Consider the following 19131-nt stretch of genomic DNA (forward strand, 5'->3'; position numbering starts at 1 on the left):
AGAGACCTGGGTACCAAAGAGCCAGCCTGCAAAGACTAGGGGCAGATCCCTCTGGGAAGAGAGAGGAAAAGGTAGAAAATCCCTGTGCCAAGCCAATGCGGTGGGTCATGGTTTGGAAAGAACGTGGGAGGAAGCTCGTGGGGTAAGATGAGGGCCGGCAGCAGAGGTTAGATCGTGAAGGACTTGGTAAGGCTGGAGGGACAAAGCTTGCGGTCTCAATTTTTAAAAACTATTTATTATTATTCCACGTGTAAGACTGTTTCGCCTGCATGTGTGTCTGTGTGCCTGGTTCCCATGGAGGCACGAAAAGGACATTTGATCCCCGGGAACTATAGTTACTGATGGTTGTGAGCCACCATGTGGGTGCCAGGAATTAAACCCAGGTCCGCGGGAGAGCAGCCAGTGCTCTTAACTGCTGAGCCATCTCTCCGGCCCTCAAGACTGGGTTTTTACTCTAGGTAGAATGAGAAGAGCGGAAGGGCAGCTGACAGGCTAGGGGAAGCAGCTTCCTGTCTGCAGGGCTTGGGCCCAGGGTGGGGGTAGTGAGCGGCAGGCGGAGCACTCCAAAGCTTTTGCTGTGGTTCTGGTAAAAGGTGCTTGTGTCTTGGGCAAAGGTGGGAACAGAAGACGTGGATGGATGTGGTCTGTACTGTGGGGGTAGAGGGGACAGGCACGGGGGTGGGGGAGGGGAGGCAGGAGCCAAGTGTAGGCTTCAGCCTGAGCATCAGAATGAATTATGGTGGCATTTACTGGGAGGAAGCAGCAGAAGCAGATCTCTGACGAGCAATCCATCAGGTGTGATACGTCTCAGGGTGTGTATGCATCTGTGCTCATCTATGCCAAAACCTGGGTGTGCATGTGTGGATCCCTGAGCAAACCTGAGACATCTGGGTCACTTCTGCTTGGATATGTGGGGGCTCCCAGGTCTGTCCTGGGACCGGGTTCTACGTTGGCCCTGAACCCTCCCCCAGTCCCAAGGGTTGCCCCTGCCATGTGGGGAGTCCCGGTGGCAAGCTGGGGTAACGGAAAGGCTCTTGAGCTTTGCCAACATCTGTGCACATTACCCCAGGCCCAGGAGGCTTTGGGAGCCCCACCCGGCAGCGTCAAGCAGGCTCCAGGGCAGCTGGTGGCGATTAGCAGCGTTGATTACCTCGTGGCGATGCCATCTGGGGCGAGGGCACTGAGCCCAGTCCCATGGGATACCCTACTTGCTGATGTGTGGGGCTTTCTGGGGCTGAATGCATATAAACATGTCGGCATAGCTGCATATGCGTCTGAGTGTAAGTGTGGTAGTGTGTGCATACCTGTGTGTGCCAAGATTCTGCCAGGATCTTGGCTTGCATAGTGGACATATCTGTGTTTTTATGTGTATGTCTGTGTGCACACATGTACACAGACATACATGTACATACACGTGCCTGTGTGTGCACACTCAAATCTATACAGTTTTTTTTTTTTTTTTTTTTTTAGTACTGGGGAGTGAGTCTAGTCTTGTGTATGAAACTGCTCTACCACTGATCCAACATTCCCATTCCCAGGGTATATTCTGAGAAGATGGACCTGTGTTTGGATATATCCAGGAATCTAGTTCTGTGGGGGGTCACATCCATCCTACAAAGAGGTGTGCTGTGTGTGTGCTCCCGTCTGCATGAACACGTGGAGTGAGCACACACAGGGGCTGTGTGCACACGCGTCAGTGTGAAGCAGGGTCATGAGGACATCTCTTGACTGTTCCCTAGGTTTGGTTGTTCATATGTACACCCCCCTAGGGTGCTATCGGATGGTCTCTGGGCATCACTTTCTCAGGCTCCTGCATCTTCAACTCTGAGAGCTCTGGCATGGGGCACGAGTGAGTGAAGAGTGGGTATGGCCAGAACGGTACAGGGTGTGATGGCTTCTGCTCGCTGGCCATGGTCTCCACTCTGCCGCCAGGGTTTATGTGATGCTAGGCAACTTGTGTTGCTGTTGTACTCCGGGTTTCCCTTCAGCAAGATGAGGTTAGAACACTGCCCGCTCCGTTGCTGAAAAGACTGCCCGGGCTAGCTTAGGTGGAGTTCTTGTGACAGGCCTGACCTGCCTGTGTTCCTTCCTTTTCCTGCCTGCTCCAGAGCTGGGCAGTACTCCATTAGCAATCTGGACTGTGCTTGCCCACCCCTCCTGACAGAGCTTCTGAAAGCCCCACCTCCTGCACTTCCTGCCTGCTGAGCTCAGCGCTTCCCAGGCCCCACCACTGCCACCACACATCTGGGCCCAGGCTCAGTGCGGGGACCACAGTGGGGCGCCTCCATGGCGTAGCAGCAGCGTGGTTAGGGATTCCACTGACTCAGCACCTCCAGGGGATGGAAGTGGGGAATCCCAGGGCTGTCATGGCTCTGCCTGGGTTAGATGGGGTCACAGCTATGCCACCTACCCCAAAGGGGAGCCCATCCTCACAGACTGAGGATCTTTAGCAGCCTCCTTCCTAACCCTAGCATCCACCATACTCCTCACAGACCTCTTCAACACACTTCTCCATGGTCCCCCAACTTAGTGCTAAGAAATCTTTGGCTACCTCCATGAAGAACCTGACCAGCCTCTTCCTCCTCTGCGGAGTCTATTGTTCACCCAACCTCAATTGTTTTTGCTTCCTTAGACTCTGGATAGAAAGCAAACCTCCCCATCACTTAACGCCCACCCCAGCCCCTGCTCACCCTGTCCTCGGCTAAGGATCCCAATAATGAAAACAGCAGCGAGTGTCTCTCCTGTGCCAGACCGCGGACCACGGCTAAGCGTTCTCACAGATGTTGATGAGTTTCCTTTAACGAAGCTGCGCTGAGATGCTGTCATCTCATCCCCCAGATGTGCACGTGGGATTAGAGATAAAAAGTAGACTTGAACCAGCCCTGCTGCGCCCAGCCACTCAGGAGCCTGAGGCAGGAGGGTTGAAAGATCTGGGCTTGGGTGGGTGTCCCAGCACTCTGAAAGTGGAGGCAATGGGGCTCTCTGTGAGTTCAAGGCCAGCCTGGTCTATAAACGGAGTTTTAGGACAGTGGGGACCTATCGGAAGGAAGGAAGGAAGGAAGGAAGGAAGGAAGGAAGGAAGGAAGGAAGGAAGGAACAGAAGAAAGAAAATTAGTTCTAGGTCTGCTCCTGCTGCAGAGCAGTTCAAGGCCAGCCTGAGCAACTTCAGGAGCCCTTCGGGGCTGTTGGGAAAGGGAGGTTGCAGGGGTGACTCAGTGAGTAACATGCTTGCTCTACAGGCATGAAGACCTGAGTTCGAATCCCCAGCTGGCACAGCAGGGTTCACCTGCAAATCCATCTCTGGGGAGGTGGAGACAGGTGGATCCCTACAGCTCCTTGGCCAAATAATGTAACCGAATCAGTGAGTTCCAGGTTCCTGTCTCAAGAAATAAGGGAGTGCGCGCCTGAGAAAGACACCTTTGGCCTCCACACGCATGTGCATAGGCGTGTGCACACCTAGACAAATTTATACAGAACACATAAACACCACAAAGGCTGGAGGTGTAGCTCAGTGGTAGAGCATTAGCCTAGGGTAGGCAAACTAGGTTCAATCTCCAGTTTAAAAAAAAAAAAAAATGAGCCGGGCGGTGGTGGCGCACGCCTTTAATCCCAGCACTCGGGAGGCAGAGCCAGGCGGATATCTGTGAGTTTGAGGCCAGCCTGGACTACCAAGTGAGCCCCAGGAAAGGCGCAAAGCTACACAGAGAAACCCTGTCTCGAATAACCAAAAAAAAAAAAAAAATGGAGAGGGCTCAGCCGGTAAAGGTGCCACCAAAACAGTCTTAGTTTGAGCCCCGGAGCCCATACAGTGGAAGCAGAGAACTGACTCTACACGTTATCCTCTGACTTCCACACATGCAGCATGGCATTTACGACTTTGCCTGTGCACATGTTCGGTACATACACACACAAAATTAAGTTTTTACAAAGCTGGAGCAGGGAGCAGGGATCTGAGCCTTTCCAATCTCGTGGAGTCCAAGAGGAAAACGATTATACTTCTGTAGAAATGAGGGCAGAGCAGAAGGAGTTAATTTAGCACAGGGTTGGGGTGAGGGGGTGTTGCTTCGTCTCTCCTCCCAATGCAGACAGAAGCACTCCAGCCTAGGAATGCTAGGCCCAGGCACTGGAAAAAGCTGACCACTGAGGCTTGGTCAGCAGCCACGTCGCCAGTTCCACGGCTATGGAGGAGGGTCCCTAGCCCTCTCCAGCTTTCTGGGGTCCCAGCCAAGGAAAAGGAAAGGGGGGCACAAAGGAGGTCCCTTAAACCCAAGGCCTGGCCCTGGGAGCGCCTGGCTTGGCCTCCTTCCCGCCAGCCCGCCGCAGGCGCCCCTTCCAGGGCAGCTCTGGGCACGCAGGGTCCCGCCTTGCCCCGCTCGCCCGCGGGCTCACCTGGCTGGGGAAGCGGGACGGGTGCGCCCTGGGCGCAGGGCCAGGCCAGGAGCGCGGTAGTGCAGCCCAGCAGCCAGCGCCTCCGCAGCCGCCGCCGCCGAGCCCTCGCGGCCTCCCTCCTCCTCCAGCTCGGCGGGCCGGCCCAGCTGTGTTCCATTAGCCTCTTGGCAGGGCCCCAGCCCCCCTGGAACCGCCCTCTTCCCCCTCCAGGAGCGGCCGGCAGTCCCGGCAGGCGTGCGCTGCGCGGCACTCAGCCGAAAGAACTCGGGACGCGGAGAAGCTGGGGACAGCGCAGACTGCCAGGGAGAGATCAAGGATCCCCCTGCGGGCCGGTGGACCCCGGGGCCCTGCTTCCCATAGCTGGCGGCCTTGGGGCCGCCAGGATTTCTCAGTGGTGGGTTTCCGGGCCATTGGTAAGTGGGCCAGCACTGGGCTGCTTCACGCTGTACGCTGAAAGGGCATTTTCTGCCACTGACTCGCTATGTGACCTGGGGCAAGTGGCATTGCCTCTCTGAGGGCCTTGGTGCTCTTCTCGGCGGCAGGGTGGTCTGGAAACTCCATGCTGGTCCTGCTATCTCTGCCTCAATCTGTGTCTGTGTTGAAGGGGGCAGGGTCTCCTTGGAAGCATCCCTCTAGCTGTCTCTACAGCCCTCCACTCAGGCTGGGGCCTGGGAATGGAAGCCAGAACACGATGAGCACATCTATGTTCACGCCTCCACATTGCATCCACATGCTGCTCACAGCCGGCTCTCCTTCCATTGGCTGACAGGAAGGGAAGGCCGGGGGTAGGGTGTGCAGAGTGGGAGATGAACACCCTCAGGATGGGAGATGACTAGGGTGGGGGGCACAGTTCCATCCCAGGGAGAAGGGAGGAAGAGTCTAGCCTACATATACCCTAAATATTGGGGTCTGGGGTCCTTTCTGTTGTTATTCTGTATCCAGCAACAAGGTGGGTAAGTTAGGACCTCCTGGGACGAAATCCGCCTTGCCTAAGAAAGTACCGACAGGAAGGGAGGGGGGTGCTCATGAGCTGGCTCTGGACAGGAGTGGGTATGTAAACTCTGTTGGCATGCCTGCGTGCAGCTAGGTTTGACTGCGTAGTCCTGGTACCTATGTGCCTGTCCGCCTATGTGGATCGTATGGACACACATGGCTTTGTGCGCTCATGATCTGCCTGTCCTGGAAGAGGCCGGATGATATATGGCTCTGCTGGCCACTTGCTGAGCCTGCATTGATTTATCTGGGCCCATCCATCAGGGTTTAATAAAACCAAAAGACGAGCATCCATCAGCCTGGGAGGTTGGCAACAAGGTCCTGGGCCCCGGTGACCTGCTCTCCCGCCCCTTGTACCCCCAAGGGGAAGCTTTCTTGGCCCATACACAGCCCTATGATCTCTGCCAAGAGACTCAGTCCAGTCTTCGGCCCCTGACCTTGTAGGCGCCGCCTGGCAGGGCTACCTCTGCTCAGCTGAGCACGGCTCTCCAGGTACTGGGCTCCTGTATGCCAGCCCAGGACACAGCTGTGCACGCTCTGGGATTCATCCAAGCATTTCGATAAATCTCCTCTGCTCAAGGTCCCCCACTCTCCCAGCCCCTGTGGTCTTTTAGGACCCTCTAGATCCCTTCTCAATCCTGACACAGCCAGAGGGTGCCTGGGCCCCGTTCCTGGGCTTCAGCCAGCCTTCTGCTCTGGCTGGTGGGTGTCTGGGCCATACCGGTAGCTAAATATTTGTATTATCACCTCTGCCCAGATTCTCACTCCAGGCATGTGTGGGGCCCCTGAGAGGGATGGACACCAAGCCCTGGCCACGGCAGTCCCTGGTGTGTGGGTCCCCCAGACTGCTGCCGCTTACCCACACATGCAGTTGTCCCTTGGGCACGTTGAAGCCCACCTTCCCCGTTTCTGGTTGTCAGGTGCCAAGGCTGCAGCTGATCTCTCTGGACCAGCATGTTGGCATCCTGGGCTCCTGGCTTGTGGCTGCTCGGGCTCTGGGCCACCTTCAGCCACGGAACAAACACAGGTGAGCGGACACAGACCTGCATCTGGCTCCCTGCACATAGGTGGCCATGTGTATCTCAGTCATGTGGGCATTTATGGGCAAGTGTAGGGGCTGAGCTCAGGTTAGCTTCTGAGGTGTTTGCATACTTGAGCCTGTGTGAATGAGGTGGAGTGTGTGTGTGTGTGTGTGTGTGTGTGTGTGTGTGTGTGTGTGTATCTCTTGTCTCTGAGTATCTCTGGGTTTGCGACTTGAGAAGTGCAGTACATCTGTGTGTACTCTTGGGTCTCTGCAGGGGAAGAGCAGCCCACAGCACATCCTTGCACTTCTTGCTGGCTAGCCAGATGGGAAGGAGCGGGCATCACACTCCCTCTGCGAAAGGCAACACTTCCAGAAAGCTGCCCAGCCCCTCTGTCCTTCTTATGACAATGACTCCATCCTCTAGCCATAGGCTCCTCCTTTGCACCAGCCTGGATCTCTGATGACTGCCCACCCCATGGTCCAGCCTCTGGACAGGGAGACGGTACAGTTTGCCAGGGCCCAAAGCCAAGGGAAGTTGACCAGGCGATTTGCCTGGCCTTGCTGGGTGCCCTCTGGGCCCGGTAGTTGCACCACCTAGCCAGGAAGGAGCCCAACTCCTAGGCCCAAGTCCAGGCATCCAGGGTGGGTGGGACTGCCTCTCTCTCTCTCTCTCTCTCTCTCTCTCTCTCTCTCTCTCTCTCTCTCTCTCTCTCTCTCTCTCTCTGTGTGTGTGTGTGTGTGTGTGTGTACAGACACATGTGTGTTTTCAGCGTGTGTATCAGAGAGTTTTGCTCTCCTCTCCCTCACCGGGTCCCCTAGAGGGGCTGGGGCAGAGGATTTCAACATCTGTAAGGAATCTGGGCCCATTGCCAAGGGTGAGTCACCCAGCACCGAGGCGATGCTAAAGACAGTGATGGTCTTTCCGGCCAGACTTGGGGGTGGAGATTCCAGTGGGTCACTGTGCCCAGGGACACAGGGCTCTGTCTTTCAACTCGGCTGGACAGGGAGTTGGCTATCTTCTGGGGGGTGACTCGACTGGCTTGGCCCAGCCTTGCCCCCAGCTTTGCTGGGAAGGCTCGTTGATCTTAGCCCCTGTCTCTTTGATTTAGGACCTCCATCAACACCAGTCCCAGGGAGAAGGAGGCTGTAGCCACCAGCCTGCCCCTTTGGGGTTTCAGAGACCTGTGTCCTTGTTCGAAGCTCATACCTCTTTCGTTTGCCTTGTCTGGCCTAAGGTCTCGATGGTACCTGGAGCTTGTGGCCCCCTCAGCCTCCTGGTTTCTTTCTGTTGCTTCACTAGCTGGGTATGCAGGTGAAAAGTCATTCTGGTAGCCCAGACTTGTGTCTGCATTTTCTACTGTGAATATGGGAAGTAGAACGTCACCAGGCCTAGGACATGTGTGCCAGTGCACGTGACAGCCCTAGGGACATGGGTATGCATAGCTCATGCATGCATAGTCATGTACACACAGTTGCATGTAACACCCAGTGTGCATGGAGATAACATTTCCTCATCCCTGCACTGTTCCTCTGCCCCCATCTAGGCGGAACACATGGAGGAACATGGACATACATCTATGACTCCCCACTGTCTGGGCTCTGAACCGCCCAGGGTTCCTTTCACTCCTTATTGGCCTAGCTCCAGCTGGGGTATTGGAAGGCTGTGGTCCTGGGCTTTGGAATGGGTCTCAGTTTCCCCGGCTGTATGCTGGGCTCTTCCTGAGCAGCCAGGGGAAGAAGGCAAGTGTGAGCACAGCCTCAAGGCAGACTAGGTTAAAGGTCCAGAAGGAAGACTATGGACTTGTCCCCTCCTGGGATCCCCAGGAATCCCCCTCTGCCATCCCCCGACAGCTGCCCTTCTGAGTTCCTAACTCTCCAGGCCAACTCTCTTCCAGGTGAGCGGTGCCCAGCTTCACAGCAAGAAGGACTCAAGCTGGAACACAGTAGTGACCCATCAACCAACGTGACTGGTAAGTGTGGCCTCAGCTGTCCCCTACCCCCTTCCTGGGGCAGCCCCCACCTCTCACTTGCCCTTCCTCTGGTGTCCCTAAGGCTTCAACCTAATCCGCCGACTGAACCTCATGAAGACATCTGCCATCAAGAAGATCCGCAACCCCAAGGGGCCACTCATCTTACGGCTGGGGGCTGTCCCGCTGACCCAACCCACACGGTAAAGGACTCTGGTGACCACTGGGAATCCATACCGACCTCAGCCACATCCCTGCATCTCTGGATGTGAGGCCCAAGTCCAGGGCCTCTCTGGAGGCCATTTTGAGCATTCCCCTGCCCAAAGTCTACCCACTGTCCACTCCTGGGCTTGCAGGGGTGGGTTTTGTGTGTGTATGTGGTGCCTGGAAAATCCCAGCCTGGCTCTCACCGGCAATGGCAGGACCAGGTGAACCATGAGAACCCTAGGGTGGTTTCAAGAGCCTGTGTCTATGTGAGTGTGGCCTTGTGTGAAGCCCAACTCCCAGCAGTCCCTGGGTAGTCTGGCTCCTGCTGACTTCCTTCCCTTGCTGTTTATGCAGAACCTCTTGGTCTTTTCCTCAGGATCTCTCCCCAGGTCCATACACCATGCTGGCTTCTTTGGGAGCTCCCTTGCCAAAGTTGGGATGCAGTGCTGAAATAGAAAAAAATTGAATTATGTATTTATTATATGTATAGTGTTATGCCTGCATGTATGTGCACCCCATGTATGCAGTGCCTATAGAGGCTAGAAGGGGGCATTAGATCCCCATAGACCCCAGTTACAGATGGTTGTGAGATACTATATGGATGCTGGGAATCAAACCCTGGTCTTCCAGAAGAGTAGCCAGTGCTCTTAACTGCTGATCCATCTCTCTGGTCCCCTGAGATGGTTTCAAGGATTCTTTGTTAATGTTCCTCTGCCCTATAGGGCCCCATGAGACTCCACAGGGACAAGCTCTTCCGAATTTTCACCACTGGCTTTCCTAGCAGCCAGTGAACCCTTAGCACCCCCAAGGCGCTCAGTGAATGTGTCAAGATGAATGTGTACATGGTTTGTAAGTGTGTGCTGTGCTTGTCTCAGGCGGGCTCACACCTGAGTGCCAGTGTGCTCAGTGGCTGGTTGTCCCTGAGCCTCAGAGCGCCCTCTCTTCTCCATTGCAGAAGAGTGTTCCCTCGGGGCCTCCCAGAGGAGTTCGCCCTGGTCCTGACAGTCCTGCTGAAGAAACACACCTTCCGGAACACATGGTACCTGTTCCAAGTGACCGACGCAAATGGGTACCCACAGGTGAGCCCACTCTTTCGCTCCCCCAATCCTTGGAGCAACTGGTTGCATTAATCCAGCTCAGCTTCTACCCACACTTGTGGTTTCTGGGGCTTCTCTGCTTCATCCCAGCGCCCACTCTCGAGACTGCCCCCGGTGTCCATCACATTCTTTTTAGGATGTTCCTCTCTGTGACCCCAATTGGCTTTCTCCCCTCCTGTGAAATGAGCTTGAGGCCCTCAACTTTTCCATGCTATGCCTCTAGAACTCTGAATCCCTGTCTTTTTCTCCCCCCAATTTGTCACAGATCTCCTTGGAAGTCAACAGTCAGGAGCGGAGTCTAGAGCTCCGGGCACAGGGCCAAGATGGTGACTTTGTGTCCTGCATCTTCCCAGTGCCCCAGCTCTTCGATTTGCGTTGGCACAAGCTGATGCTGAGCGTGGCAGGTCGTGTGGCCTCTGTGCATGTGGACTGCATCTCAGCCTCCTCCCAGCCCCTGGGGCCCTGGCAACCCATTCGGCCTGGGGGACATGTATTTCTGGGCTTGGATGCTGAACAGGGCAAGCCTGTTTCGGTGAGTGCCGGGTGCTGGTCTCTGCTCCCACCTCTGGGGGGGCCTTGAGCTCCTGAGAATGTGTGTCTGTGTTCAGAGCTCCCTTTGGGGCCATTGCCTTCCATATGCAGTCTAACCACGTTACCCTGACACTCCAAGCCCTCCACCATCTGGGCTCTAACTGTCTCCCGCATTTTCCTTACATCTCTCTATTGACGGCTGGGGTCGATTCCCTCCTAGTCTGACAGATCACCTACGGAATTTGCATATTTGTGCCTTCGCATATACTTTTCCCTTTCCCTGCCATGCTTTGCCTTGCATATTCATGTACAGGATGGGCCCAGTTTGGAGGGAGCCCCCTCTTTCTGCCCCCCTTCATCTTCTTTCTTCCTCCCTATTTCTTCCTCCCTCCCTCCCTCTCTCCCTCCTCTTTCTCTGCTTTTAGCGACAGCTCTATTCTTGATGGCCTCCCTGACCAGCCTAGAAAGACCCTAAAGTCAAATCCTGGGGCGAAGACGTCTTTGAGCTTCTTTGGGGACCAGGGCAGAGCTATTTGATCGTCTGAAATAAGATGAACCCGTGTTTCCCCCCGCAGTTTGACCTTCAGCAGGCACACATCTACTGTGACCCAGAGCTGGTGCTGGAGGAGGGCTGCTGTGAGATCTTACCGGGAGGGGTGAGTAGCTGCCCCCCCAGCACATGCTGTGTTGGAGAGAGAGCAGCCTGCATGGGGATGGCAGAGGTCTGAGGATGCATCTGCCTCTCTCCTGACCCTGGCCTTTCCCCCACATTGAACAGTGTCCCCCAGAGACCTCCAAGGCCCGCCGGGATACCCAGAGTAATGAGCTCATTGAGATCAATCCTCAGACAGAGGGCAAGGTCTACACCCGCTGCTTCTGCTTGGAGGAGCCCCAGAGCAGCAAGGTGGGTGAGCAGCGGAGGTGCAAGGGAGACAGTTCCACTCCTGACCTGGCTGAGGCCCGCCCCCAGACTCAGCAGCCCGTGTGCCTAAGGGGAGGAAGATCTCTGAACGTGGGCTCAACTTATGTCTTACCTTATGGAACTCAGGGAGGCAGAGAGAGAACCCACGGGGGAACCCCATGTCTGCTGCTTGTTGGCATTGCACATTATGCCACTCTAGCTCTGACTCTGGCCAGTCCCCCACTAATGCCATCTAGACCCTCCTGTGGAGAGCAGGACCCAGTTTGCAGTTTCTCCTGTACAGGGATATCTGGGCCCAGAGGTCAGGCTGCGCTGTTTTCCTGGAGGCTCTCTGCCTCTCCCAGCACCATGGCCAGCTGCCCTGTCCACTCCCAGGTTCTTTGGAGGTGGCAGGGAGGCCCCATCCTTCCCTCAGCCCCACCCTCTGGCTGGGCAGTGTCCCTGCCTACCCAGGCATCATGCCCAGCCTTTGGCTGCAGAAACACAAGATCCCATTGATTTTCTGCCTCTTTTCTACGACATCACATGGGGGGGTAGGGGGGAGAGAAGGGGCGCCTGTGGGGGCAGCCTCAGGGGTCTGAACAAGCCCTCGATGTCCTGGGAGGTGCCAGATGCCAAACTGAGGGGGTGCCTGGCATCCGTGTGCTCTGTCTGGATGCCCCTTTTTCAGCGTGGACCCCAGAATTGTCCCTCTGTCTGTCCAGGTGGACGCACAGCTGATGGGAAGAAGCAGCCAGAAGGCAGAAAGGGGGACAAAGGTAGAGCTGGTGGGTGGAGGGAGAGCCCATGGTGCCCTCTGTCTGCCCTGCATGCCCTCTGTGAAGCCCTCGGAGAAGATGCCACGCTCCCACTCTCTTCCTGCCCAGACAGAGCTTGGCTGTGTGGTGCCAGTTCTGAGAAGGGAAGACAGACTGGGCGGGGACGCGGTACTGGGCGTTCTCTAGAGAGCTGGCTCCTGCCTGCTCTTGTACAGGGGCTTGCAGCAATGCTTGGTCTCGGGTTTCCCTCCCACTCCCAATGCCTCCCTCTTCCCAGGCCCAGCGGGAGACGGAAGCCGATGAGGTGAGCCTTTTGTCAGGGCTGGGAGGTGTTGGCGCTAACTCCTTGGATAAAGGTTTTGAGGCATGGAGCCTAGGTGTGGGGGCGATGAATAACTGTGAAACACCCGACCTTCCTGAGGACCCAGCACTAGGCCCTGTCCGCTCTGGATTGTAGGGTAGAAGCCCTGAAAGCCTAGGTCTTAGCCGTGAAGCCCTTCTCCAGTGACATGCTGTGTGGCCTTGGGCTTGTTACTATTCCTCTCTGGGCTTTTCCTTTGAGAAGATGGCTGTAGGTCTGTGTGGGTGGGAGATGAGGGGCAAGGCTGGCTTTTTATGCTTTCTGTCTCTATGTCCATCTCAGGTCATGCTAAGGACATGTGAGGGGCTGTTTGGACAGAGAGAGAGAGAGAGAGAGAGAGAGAGAGAGAGAGAGAGAGAGAGAGAGAGACAAGCTCATGTTGGATAGGGCTAATCTCAGAGGCTCAGAATTGACCTGCAGGCCTGCTCTTCTCTTTCAGTGCCCGCCCTGTGTCCACGGTGCCCGGGAGAGCAATGTGAGCGGATGGAGGGCCGTGGGTGGCGTGGCCACCGTCTGGGGGTGGTGTAGCCTAGAGTAGCCTGGAGCTTCCTGGTTGAGGACAAGGGGGCTTTGTTGACGTTCCCGTCCCTTGCTTGATTCCCAGAGCTACGCTTAGCCCCACCCCTAAATCCACCAAGCCCTGACATCTCAACGGGGTGTCCTGATCCAGGATGGTGGCCTCCTTAGTGGGTGGGAGGGGACTCAAGACCTTGGCTGCTGATTCCAGCTGTATGCTTGCCTCCAGATCTCAGATCCACTTTGATTGGAAGGCGCCACATGTCACCTTGGAGGCCTAAAGCGGGAGAGGGCGGGGCGGGAAGCGGGGGCGCAGCCCAGGGACACACAGCTCAGAGCCTGAGCATTCTCCTCTCCCAGCCTAGCCCAGCCTTCCCACTGGGAGTCTGGAAGGACAGAACTCAGGGCTGAGCCATTTGGTCTCTACTGTGCCCCTTCTGCAGGCAGCAAGGGCCACTGTGTTTTGAGCTGATGGGCTATACTGATTCATAAAGGGCAGGAATCCCCTAACTTTGGGGCAACTTAGATGTACGCCCCCCCACCCCCACCCCTTTTCCTCTTCTTTCCAGTCTCCCATCAAATCTGGTAAGGCCATGGTTCCCAGATGTGCTGGGGTTACCATGGCAACGGGGTGACCGTGTTAGCCTAACAGCTTGAGGTGGGGCTAGCCAAAGGCAGGCAGGTTGGGGAAAGTAGATTGGACCCCTCTGCTGGCTTTACAGCCTAGGGAAATAGAGTCAGCATGCTGACTGGCCTGGGAGGCAGAATGGGGGCTGGGATCCTTGCGGTTGGGTCTGCCATCGTGCAGTGCGAGCCTAGCTGACTTGCTGGTCCCCTCTGGGCCCCTGGTTCCCTCTTAATCCCTAAAGTTCAATGTTCTCTTCCCTCTTCTGTTCCCTCAGGTCACACTTGGTCCCTCTGGTCCCAAGGTAAGACCTAGCAGAGAAGAGAATTCTCCTCTCCTCTTTGGTGGCCTTGGCCCTTCCCATGTCATGTGGCTCTGCAGTCATGTGTTTCTACCACAACTACCCTGGTGTGATTAAGTGTGTATTGGAGTGAGTGGGTTGTGTGTGCAGAGTCCAGAACTAACCTTTGCTGAGGCCAAGTACCTTAGTACATAGTACCAAGCCCTGGGTCCTGGGTGCACAATCCTCATCCCCGGAGATGAGTGTTCTCCTTTGGCGTGAGGGGAGTCTGGGGGCTCACTATGCCAGGCATAGGTCCTGGGATGCGCCAGGGTGATTGTGTGCAGGTGTCCCTGTGGATTCCGGAACACACATCTGCACCTATGTGGTCCACAGGCTGAGAATTGAACCCCCTATGCACCTGGGGGGTCTAATGGGCCTCGGCTTGTGAGTGATGGGGTGAACGTGGCATGTTCGCACACCTGCTGTGTGTTCGCTCGTGTGCGTGCCTGTGGGCGTGGGGCAAGGGATGCTCTGTGTGAGACTGTAGGGTTGCCAAACAGCCCTTTGGTGTATATGGAACCCATATACTGTGGGTAGTGCATGGTGTGTGTGTGTGTGGGGGGGCTTGGGACTCTGTGTGCGTGCGCACATTTGCACAGTAGATGGATGGAGGCAACCAGGGGTGGGGAGTACTTCCTGGAGGCTCCCTTCAGGCACAACCATCACTCCGGTTCCGCCCACAGGGAGGGAAAGGTGAGCGAGGCCTGACTGGACCATCAGGCCCCAAGGGAGAGAAGGGGGCACGGGTAAGTACCCTAACGAAATCCACATCAGGACCCCTCCCCCTGGAAACGAACTTCCCACCACGTCAGTGGAGAGCCTGGCCAAGTGGGCGTCTGGACAGGGGTCTACAGGGATTAATTAGCATGCGGGAGCCTATTTTCTAGGGGCTCCTGGCCCTTTCCTAGCTACAAGTTTTGGTGACTCCCCTGGAAGGCCTTAGCCTTGACCCCTGCTCCTTACTCACAGGGCAACGACTGTGTCCGAGTCTCCCCAGATGCCCCACTTCAGGTAAGACTGGGAGGTGAGGCCTGCTTCAGGGCCGAGGCAGGGCTGTTCTGGCCACTTCACCCCTTTTCTTCCTTGACAGTGTGCCGAAGGCCCGAAAGGAGAAAAGGGAGAATCGGGAGACTTGGTAAGCCCGGGACCCTACCACAGGGCAGAGACGTGGTCCTGGCCCAGCCTCACCCATCCGTTTGTGCTCCTTCCTCATCCTAGGGACCCTCAGGACTCCCAGGCTCAGCAGGCCAGAAGGTAATAGGCTTATGTTTGGAGGGGTGGGTGCCTGGATGGGCCACGGGCCTATGCTCGTGAGGAGGGAAATGTCTAAGGTCTTCCTAGAGGACTGTGACAGTTGGCAGAGTTGACTGCCCCTCCCACCCCCCGTCCCTTCTAGTCCTCTGCCTCGGCCAAACACCCACCACATCTAGAGGGCCACGCCACGTGCTTGTGGAATGAGTGGTCTGGCTGGTTTGGAAGTCCTTTCTGTTGTCTGCCCTTCTGTGGAAGGCATTCCTTTTCCGAAGAGGCCGAGTTGGGGAGGGGGGCTCTGGAGGCACTTGGCCCTTTGCTGATTGGAACTGCCTTGCTTCTGCTCCTCAGTTCTTGCCTCTTGTGTCTTCCCTCCCCAGGGCCAGAAAGGCGAGAAGGGTGACGGAGGCCTCAAGGGACTGCCAGGAAAGCCAGGCCGAGATGTATGTTGCTGGGGGACCCCCTCGCTAGGCCTCAAAGTGCTAGATCTAACCCAGAGGTTCAGCCCCTCCTCCTGGCCAAGGAGGTGGGGTGCTGTGTCCCAGGAGGCCTCTTGACTCTAGGTCTGGTGATATTTGATGGCCATAGGGCAACCGGTTGGGGTCTGGCATGGGAGCAGGACAGTAAGGGTGAAGGAGGTGTGTATTTACTTTCCTGTCTCAGTGGGGCAGAGGTCAGGCCCCTGGCTGTCCCTACCTCGGCCCTCTTCCCCACAGGGTCGGCCAGGAGAGATCTGTGTCATCGGGCCCAAAGGGCAGAAAGTGAGTTGCAGGCCTGGGTGTGGGAGGGGCAGGGAGGGCTAAGGTGGTAACTCTCTCATGACCGCTTGTGTGCTAGGGTGACCCTGGCTTTGTTGGGCCCGAGGGACTGGCAGGAGAGCCTGGGCCCCCCGGCGTCCCCGGGCTGCCTGGGATAGGACTGCCTGGGACTCCTGTAAGTATCCCCATACCTCTTCTGCTGTTCTCTCCTGAGGACTTTGTCCCCCGCCACCCCCTCCCCCGGGGTGGGGCTCAGTTAGGGATAAGACCCCGTCCCAGGGGTGCAGGTTGGAGGAAGGCTTAAGACAAAACCCCTCCTCATGCTGTGGGGAAGAGACTTGTACCACTCTGTTTCTGTCATCAGGGAGATCCGGGTGGCCCACCAGGCCCTAAGGGAGACAAGGTAAGCGCAGAGGCCGTGTGGACACAGGCCGGGGAGGGAAGTGTGGTCGTGCAGAGCGCATGTCCCAGGAGGTGGCCAGGCTTTGGCCTGAAGAGACTCGGTTCAGCCGGCTTGCTAAAGAGGGTGTCTCTATTCCGATACTAGCTGGGGTGGGATCCTTGGCTTTGGTGAGCAGCAAGCCCTGGAAATGTCTGTCACCTCCTCCTTGTTGTAGGGAAAGGCACTCAGAGCCCTAGCCATCTTGTCCTTTTCCAGAGCTAGACACCCAGGAGGACAGGCAATAGGAAGAGAGAGTTTAGCCAGCCAGTGAACCAAATGGAGAGATGGGAGGTTCGGCCGAGAGGGCTGGATGAAGGGACAAAGGGATAGAGGTCACATCAGTGGGAACCTCCCCTTTAACCTTTCTTCTGGTCACAGGGCAGCTCTGGGACACCAGGAAAGGAAGGCCCTGGAGGGAAGCCTGTGAGTGACCACAAGCAGGGGAGGGGGCCCTTGCCCGCCATGCCTGGGTCTGCTCTTCCAGGACCTCCAGGGGGAGGGGTTTGGGTCCTCAGCTCTTTCCTGGCATGGTGATCCCTCTGCCCTGGCATTAATGCCCCTGCTTCTCCCCCTACAAACAGGGGAAGCCAGGAGTGCCGGGGTCTAAGGGAGAGAAGGTGAGCTCCAGGCCTGGCTGCCCTGGGTTGGGGTGGGAACAGGATCCGCTCTGAGCAGCAGGGGCACTCTGCCCATGCGCCGGGCCTACCTCAGGTGACCCTCTCTTTATTACTGTGGAAGCTATGTGATTAGATCGGGAGCCTGCCTGGGGGAGGGGGTCAGCCAGACGTAGACCCTGTCTCTGGCACCCGCATGGTTTATGAACGTGGGGGGTGGGGTGGTCTCTAAGCTTCTCTCTCAGCCCATTTCATATCTGTCAGTGGGACACATGTGTCTCCCCTGGTTTGCTCTGAGGACATAGTTGAAGGAAGTCTGGGACTCCCTTCCTGAATGAATGAGTCGCTTGGGCATGAAGGCCCTCGGTGGTCTTGCCCACTTTGATGATGGGGATGCCCAGAGCGGGTGTGACGAACCTTCGTCTTCCCCAAGGTCTCAGCCTCACCCTACCCTCCTGTGGTTGTTCGCTAGGGTGACCCCTGTGAAGTGTGTCCAACGCTGCCTGAAGGGTTCCAGAACTTTGTGGGACTCCCTGGAAAACCAGGTCCTAAAGGGGAGCCAGGCGATCCTGCTCCAGCTGGGGTGAGTGTCCAAGGGACCACTGAGGGACACACACAGAACAGACCCTGAGGGACTGGGGTGGATCTCAGAGCCACAGAGAGATTACAGCAGAGTGCAGCCCAGAGGGGGCTGAACCATAGAGCCTAGGGCTGGCTAGAGTGTCATCCCAGGTTTCCATGGCAACCTTCCAGCACTCCCCCCAACCCCAAGAGACTCTAGGATATCTTTTGGGCAAGACAGGGTGGAGCCATCTCTTACTGTGAATGGAGCCTGGCTCTGGGCTTGGGTATTGGCTGGAGACGATGGAAGAAAGTGGTCATGGCCAGGGTTAAGGTCCTGGCCCAGCCTCCTCATCTCACGCTTCCTTATTCCCCTCTCTTCCAGGAGGGCCTAGGAGTTGCTGGACTGAAAGGTGACCGGGTATGTAAGAAACCTTCTCATGGGGACATTTAGCCTAAGTTTATTTCCCTTGTTTGTTGTATAAGTTGATGGACACTGCCTCGGAGGTGCTGGCTTTGAACCCCACAGGATGGGGGGGGGGCAGTTCAAAGGGCATCCATGTGGTGTGTCACACTGCTGTCCTTAAATATGGCTGGAGCATTTGGGGTGTCCCCACATGCCTGGTCTCGGCCCACAAACCCTTTTTGTGTTTCCTGCAGGGAGATCCCGGCATCCAAGGCATGAAAGGGGAGAAGGTAGGAAGCTCCTGTGCCCTGCTCTTTGCCTGCTGCCCACTTGGGAGGTTTTGATTCTTCTCTTCCTTCCCTAGGGGGAACCCTGTTCATCCTGCAGCTCAGGGGTCGGGGCCCAGCATCTCGGGCCCTCTACAGAGGTCAATGAAGACCTAGGCTCCCCTGGCCATGGTTTACCTGGCCTTCCGGTGAGTGACCTGTCCTTGGCATACTAGTGGCTGCCCTGACTCTTCAGGATCGCACACTTTGGGGCAGGGACCAGGAGGTAGCCATGAAGCAGCCTGCATCCTGCATCCTGGCACTTTCCCCTGTCTGCACTAGGCTGCTACTTGTACAGTAGTAACTGTCTAGCAATTCCTCTCATCCCTTTCTCTTGCTCGCTGGACACAGACACTGGGAACTTGGAGGGGTGTCAGGCAAAGGCGCTGTAATTCCATCTTGTTTCATTTGTTTTGTTTTAAGGGGAAATCTGGAGTTCCTGGGCCGAAAGGGCTGAAAGGAGAGAAGGTGAGCCCCGGGCCGGGCATCAGAGATAGGCAAGGCCAGGGAGACAGCCCCAAGAGGCAAGCGAGGCAGAGATCAAGCTGTAACTTCACAGCAGACCGCACTCATCGGGACTTTTGTTTTGTTTTGGTTTTTGAGACAGGGTTTCTGTATGTAGCCCTGGCTGTCCTGGATCTTGCTCTGTAGACCAGGCTGGCCTCGAACTCATAGAGATTCGTTTGCCTCTGCCTCCCGAGTGCTGGGTTTAAAGGTGTGCACCACCACTACTCACCCCCATCAGGGTTTTTGTTTTGTTTTGTTTTGTTTTGTTTTTCTGAGCAGAGTCAAGTAACTTATTTCCAAGAACTTCATATTCTTCAAGAGAATTCCTCAGTGTTGTATTTTTAATTTAACAATAATCTAAAACGATTAAGCACATCCAAGACTACCTTGTAGCAAAATAATATTTAACTCTTCTTTTCTACTCACTATGTGCCAGGCACGGTTCCAACCCGAGTACACGTTATATTCTTGTTTTATTCCCCCCAGATCTGATGGAGTACATTTGTTCTCCACTATTCCCATTTTATGGATAA

At 56.1% G+C, this 19131-nt stretch overlaps 1 protein-coding gene across 5 annotated transcripts in view; it reads left to right on the plus strand.

Annotated features, from left to right (window-relative positions):
• Positions 1-4592: 4592 nt before the first annotated feature.
• Col16a1 (collagen type XVI alpha 1 chain) overlaps positions 4593-19131 on the plus strand; it is a 52281-nt gene continuing 37742 nt past the window's right edge. For 4 of the 5 annotated variants that reach the window (XM_015994425.3, XM_015994427.3, XM_015994428.3 and 1 more), the window contains exons 1-27: positions 4593-4802; positions 6303-6409; positions 8302-8376; positions 8459-8576; positions 9536-9659; positions 9943-10209; positions 10784-10864; positions 10987-11112; positions 11835-11888; positions 12166-12192; positions 12689-12724; positions 13668-13694; positions 14417-14479; positions 14703-14744; positions 14824-14868; positions 14952-14987; positions 15365-15427; positions 15701-15745; positions 15822-15917; positions 16107-16145; positions 16563-16607; positions 16766-16801; positions 17271-17381; positions 17745-17780; positions 18020-18055; positions 18130-18240; positions 18515-18559. In XM_015994425.3, coding sequence (XP_015849911.3) covers positions 6337-6409; positions 8302-8376; positions 8459-8576; positions 9536-9659; positions 9943-10209; positions 10784-10864; positions 10987-11112; positions 11835-11888; positions 12166-12192; positions 12689-12724; positions 13668-13694; positions 14417-14479; positions 14703-14744; positions 14824-14868; positions 14952-14987; positions 15365-15427; positions 15701-15745; positions 15822-15917; positions 16107-16145; positions 16563-16607; positions 16766-16801; positions 17271-17381; positions 17745-17780; positions 18020-18055; positions 18130-18240; positions 18515-18559 — 1857 coding nt within the window. In that variant the 5' untranslated portion in view covers positions 4593-4802; positions 6303-6336. The remainder of the gene's footprint in view (positions 4803-6302; positions 6410-8301; positions 8377-8458; positions 8577-9535; positions 9660-9942; positions 10210-10783; positions 10865-10986; positions 11113-11834; positions 11889-12165; positions 12193-12688; positions 12725-13667; positions 13695-14416; positions 14480-14702; positions 14745-14823; positions 14869-14951; positions 14988-15364; positions 15428-15700; positions 15746-15821; positions 15918-16106; positions 16146-16562; positions 16608-16765; positions 16802-17270; positions 17382-17744; positions 17781-18019; positions 18056-18129; positions 18241-18514; positions 18560-19131) is intronic. The other variant, XM_015994426.3, reaches the window with a different exon arrangement.

Source organism: Peromyscus maniculatus, chromosome 2 (genome assembly GCF_049852395.1).
Source record: "Peromyscus maniculatus bairdii isolate BWxNUB_F1_BW_parent chromosome 2, HU_Pman_BW_mat_3.1, whole genome shotgun sequence".
NCBI classification, from domain to species: domain Eukaryota; kingdom Metazoa; phylum Chordata; class Mammalia; order Rodentia; family Cricetidae; genus Peromyscus; species Peromyscus maniculatus.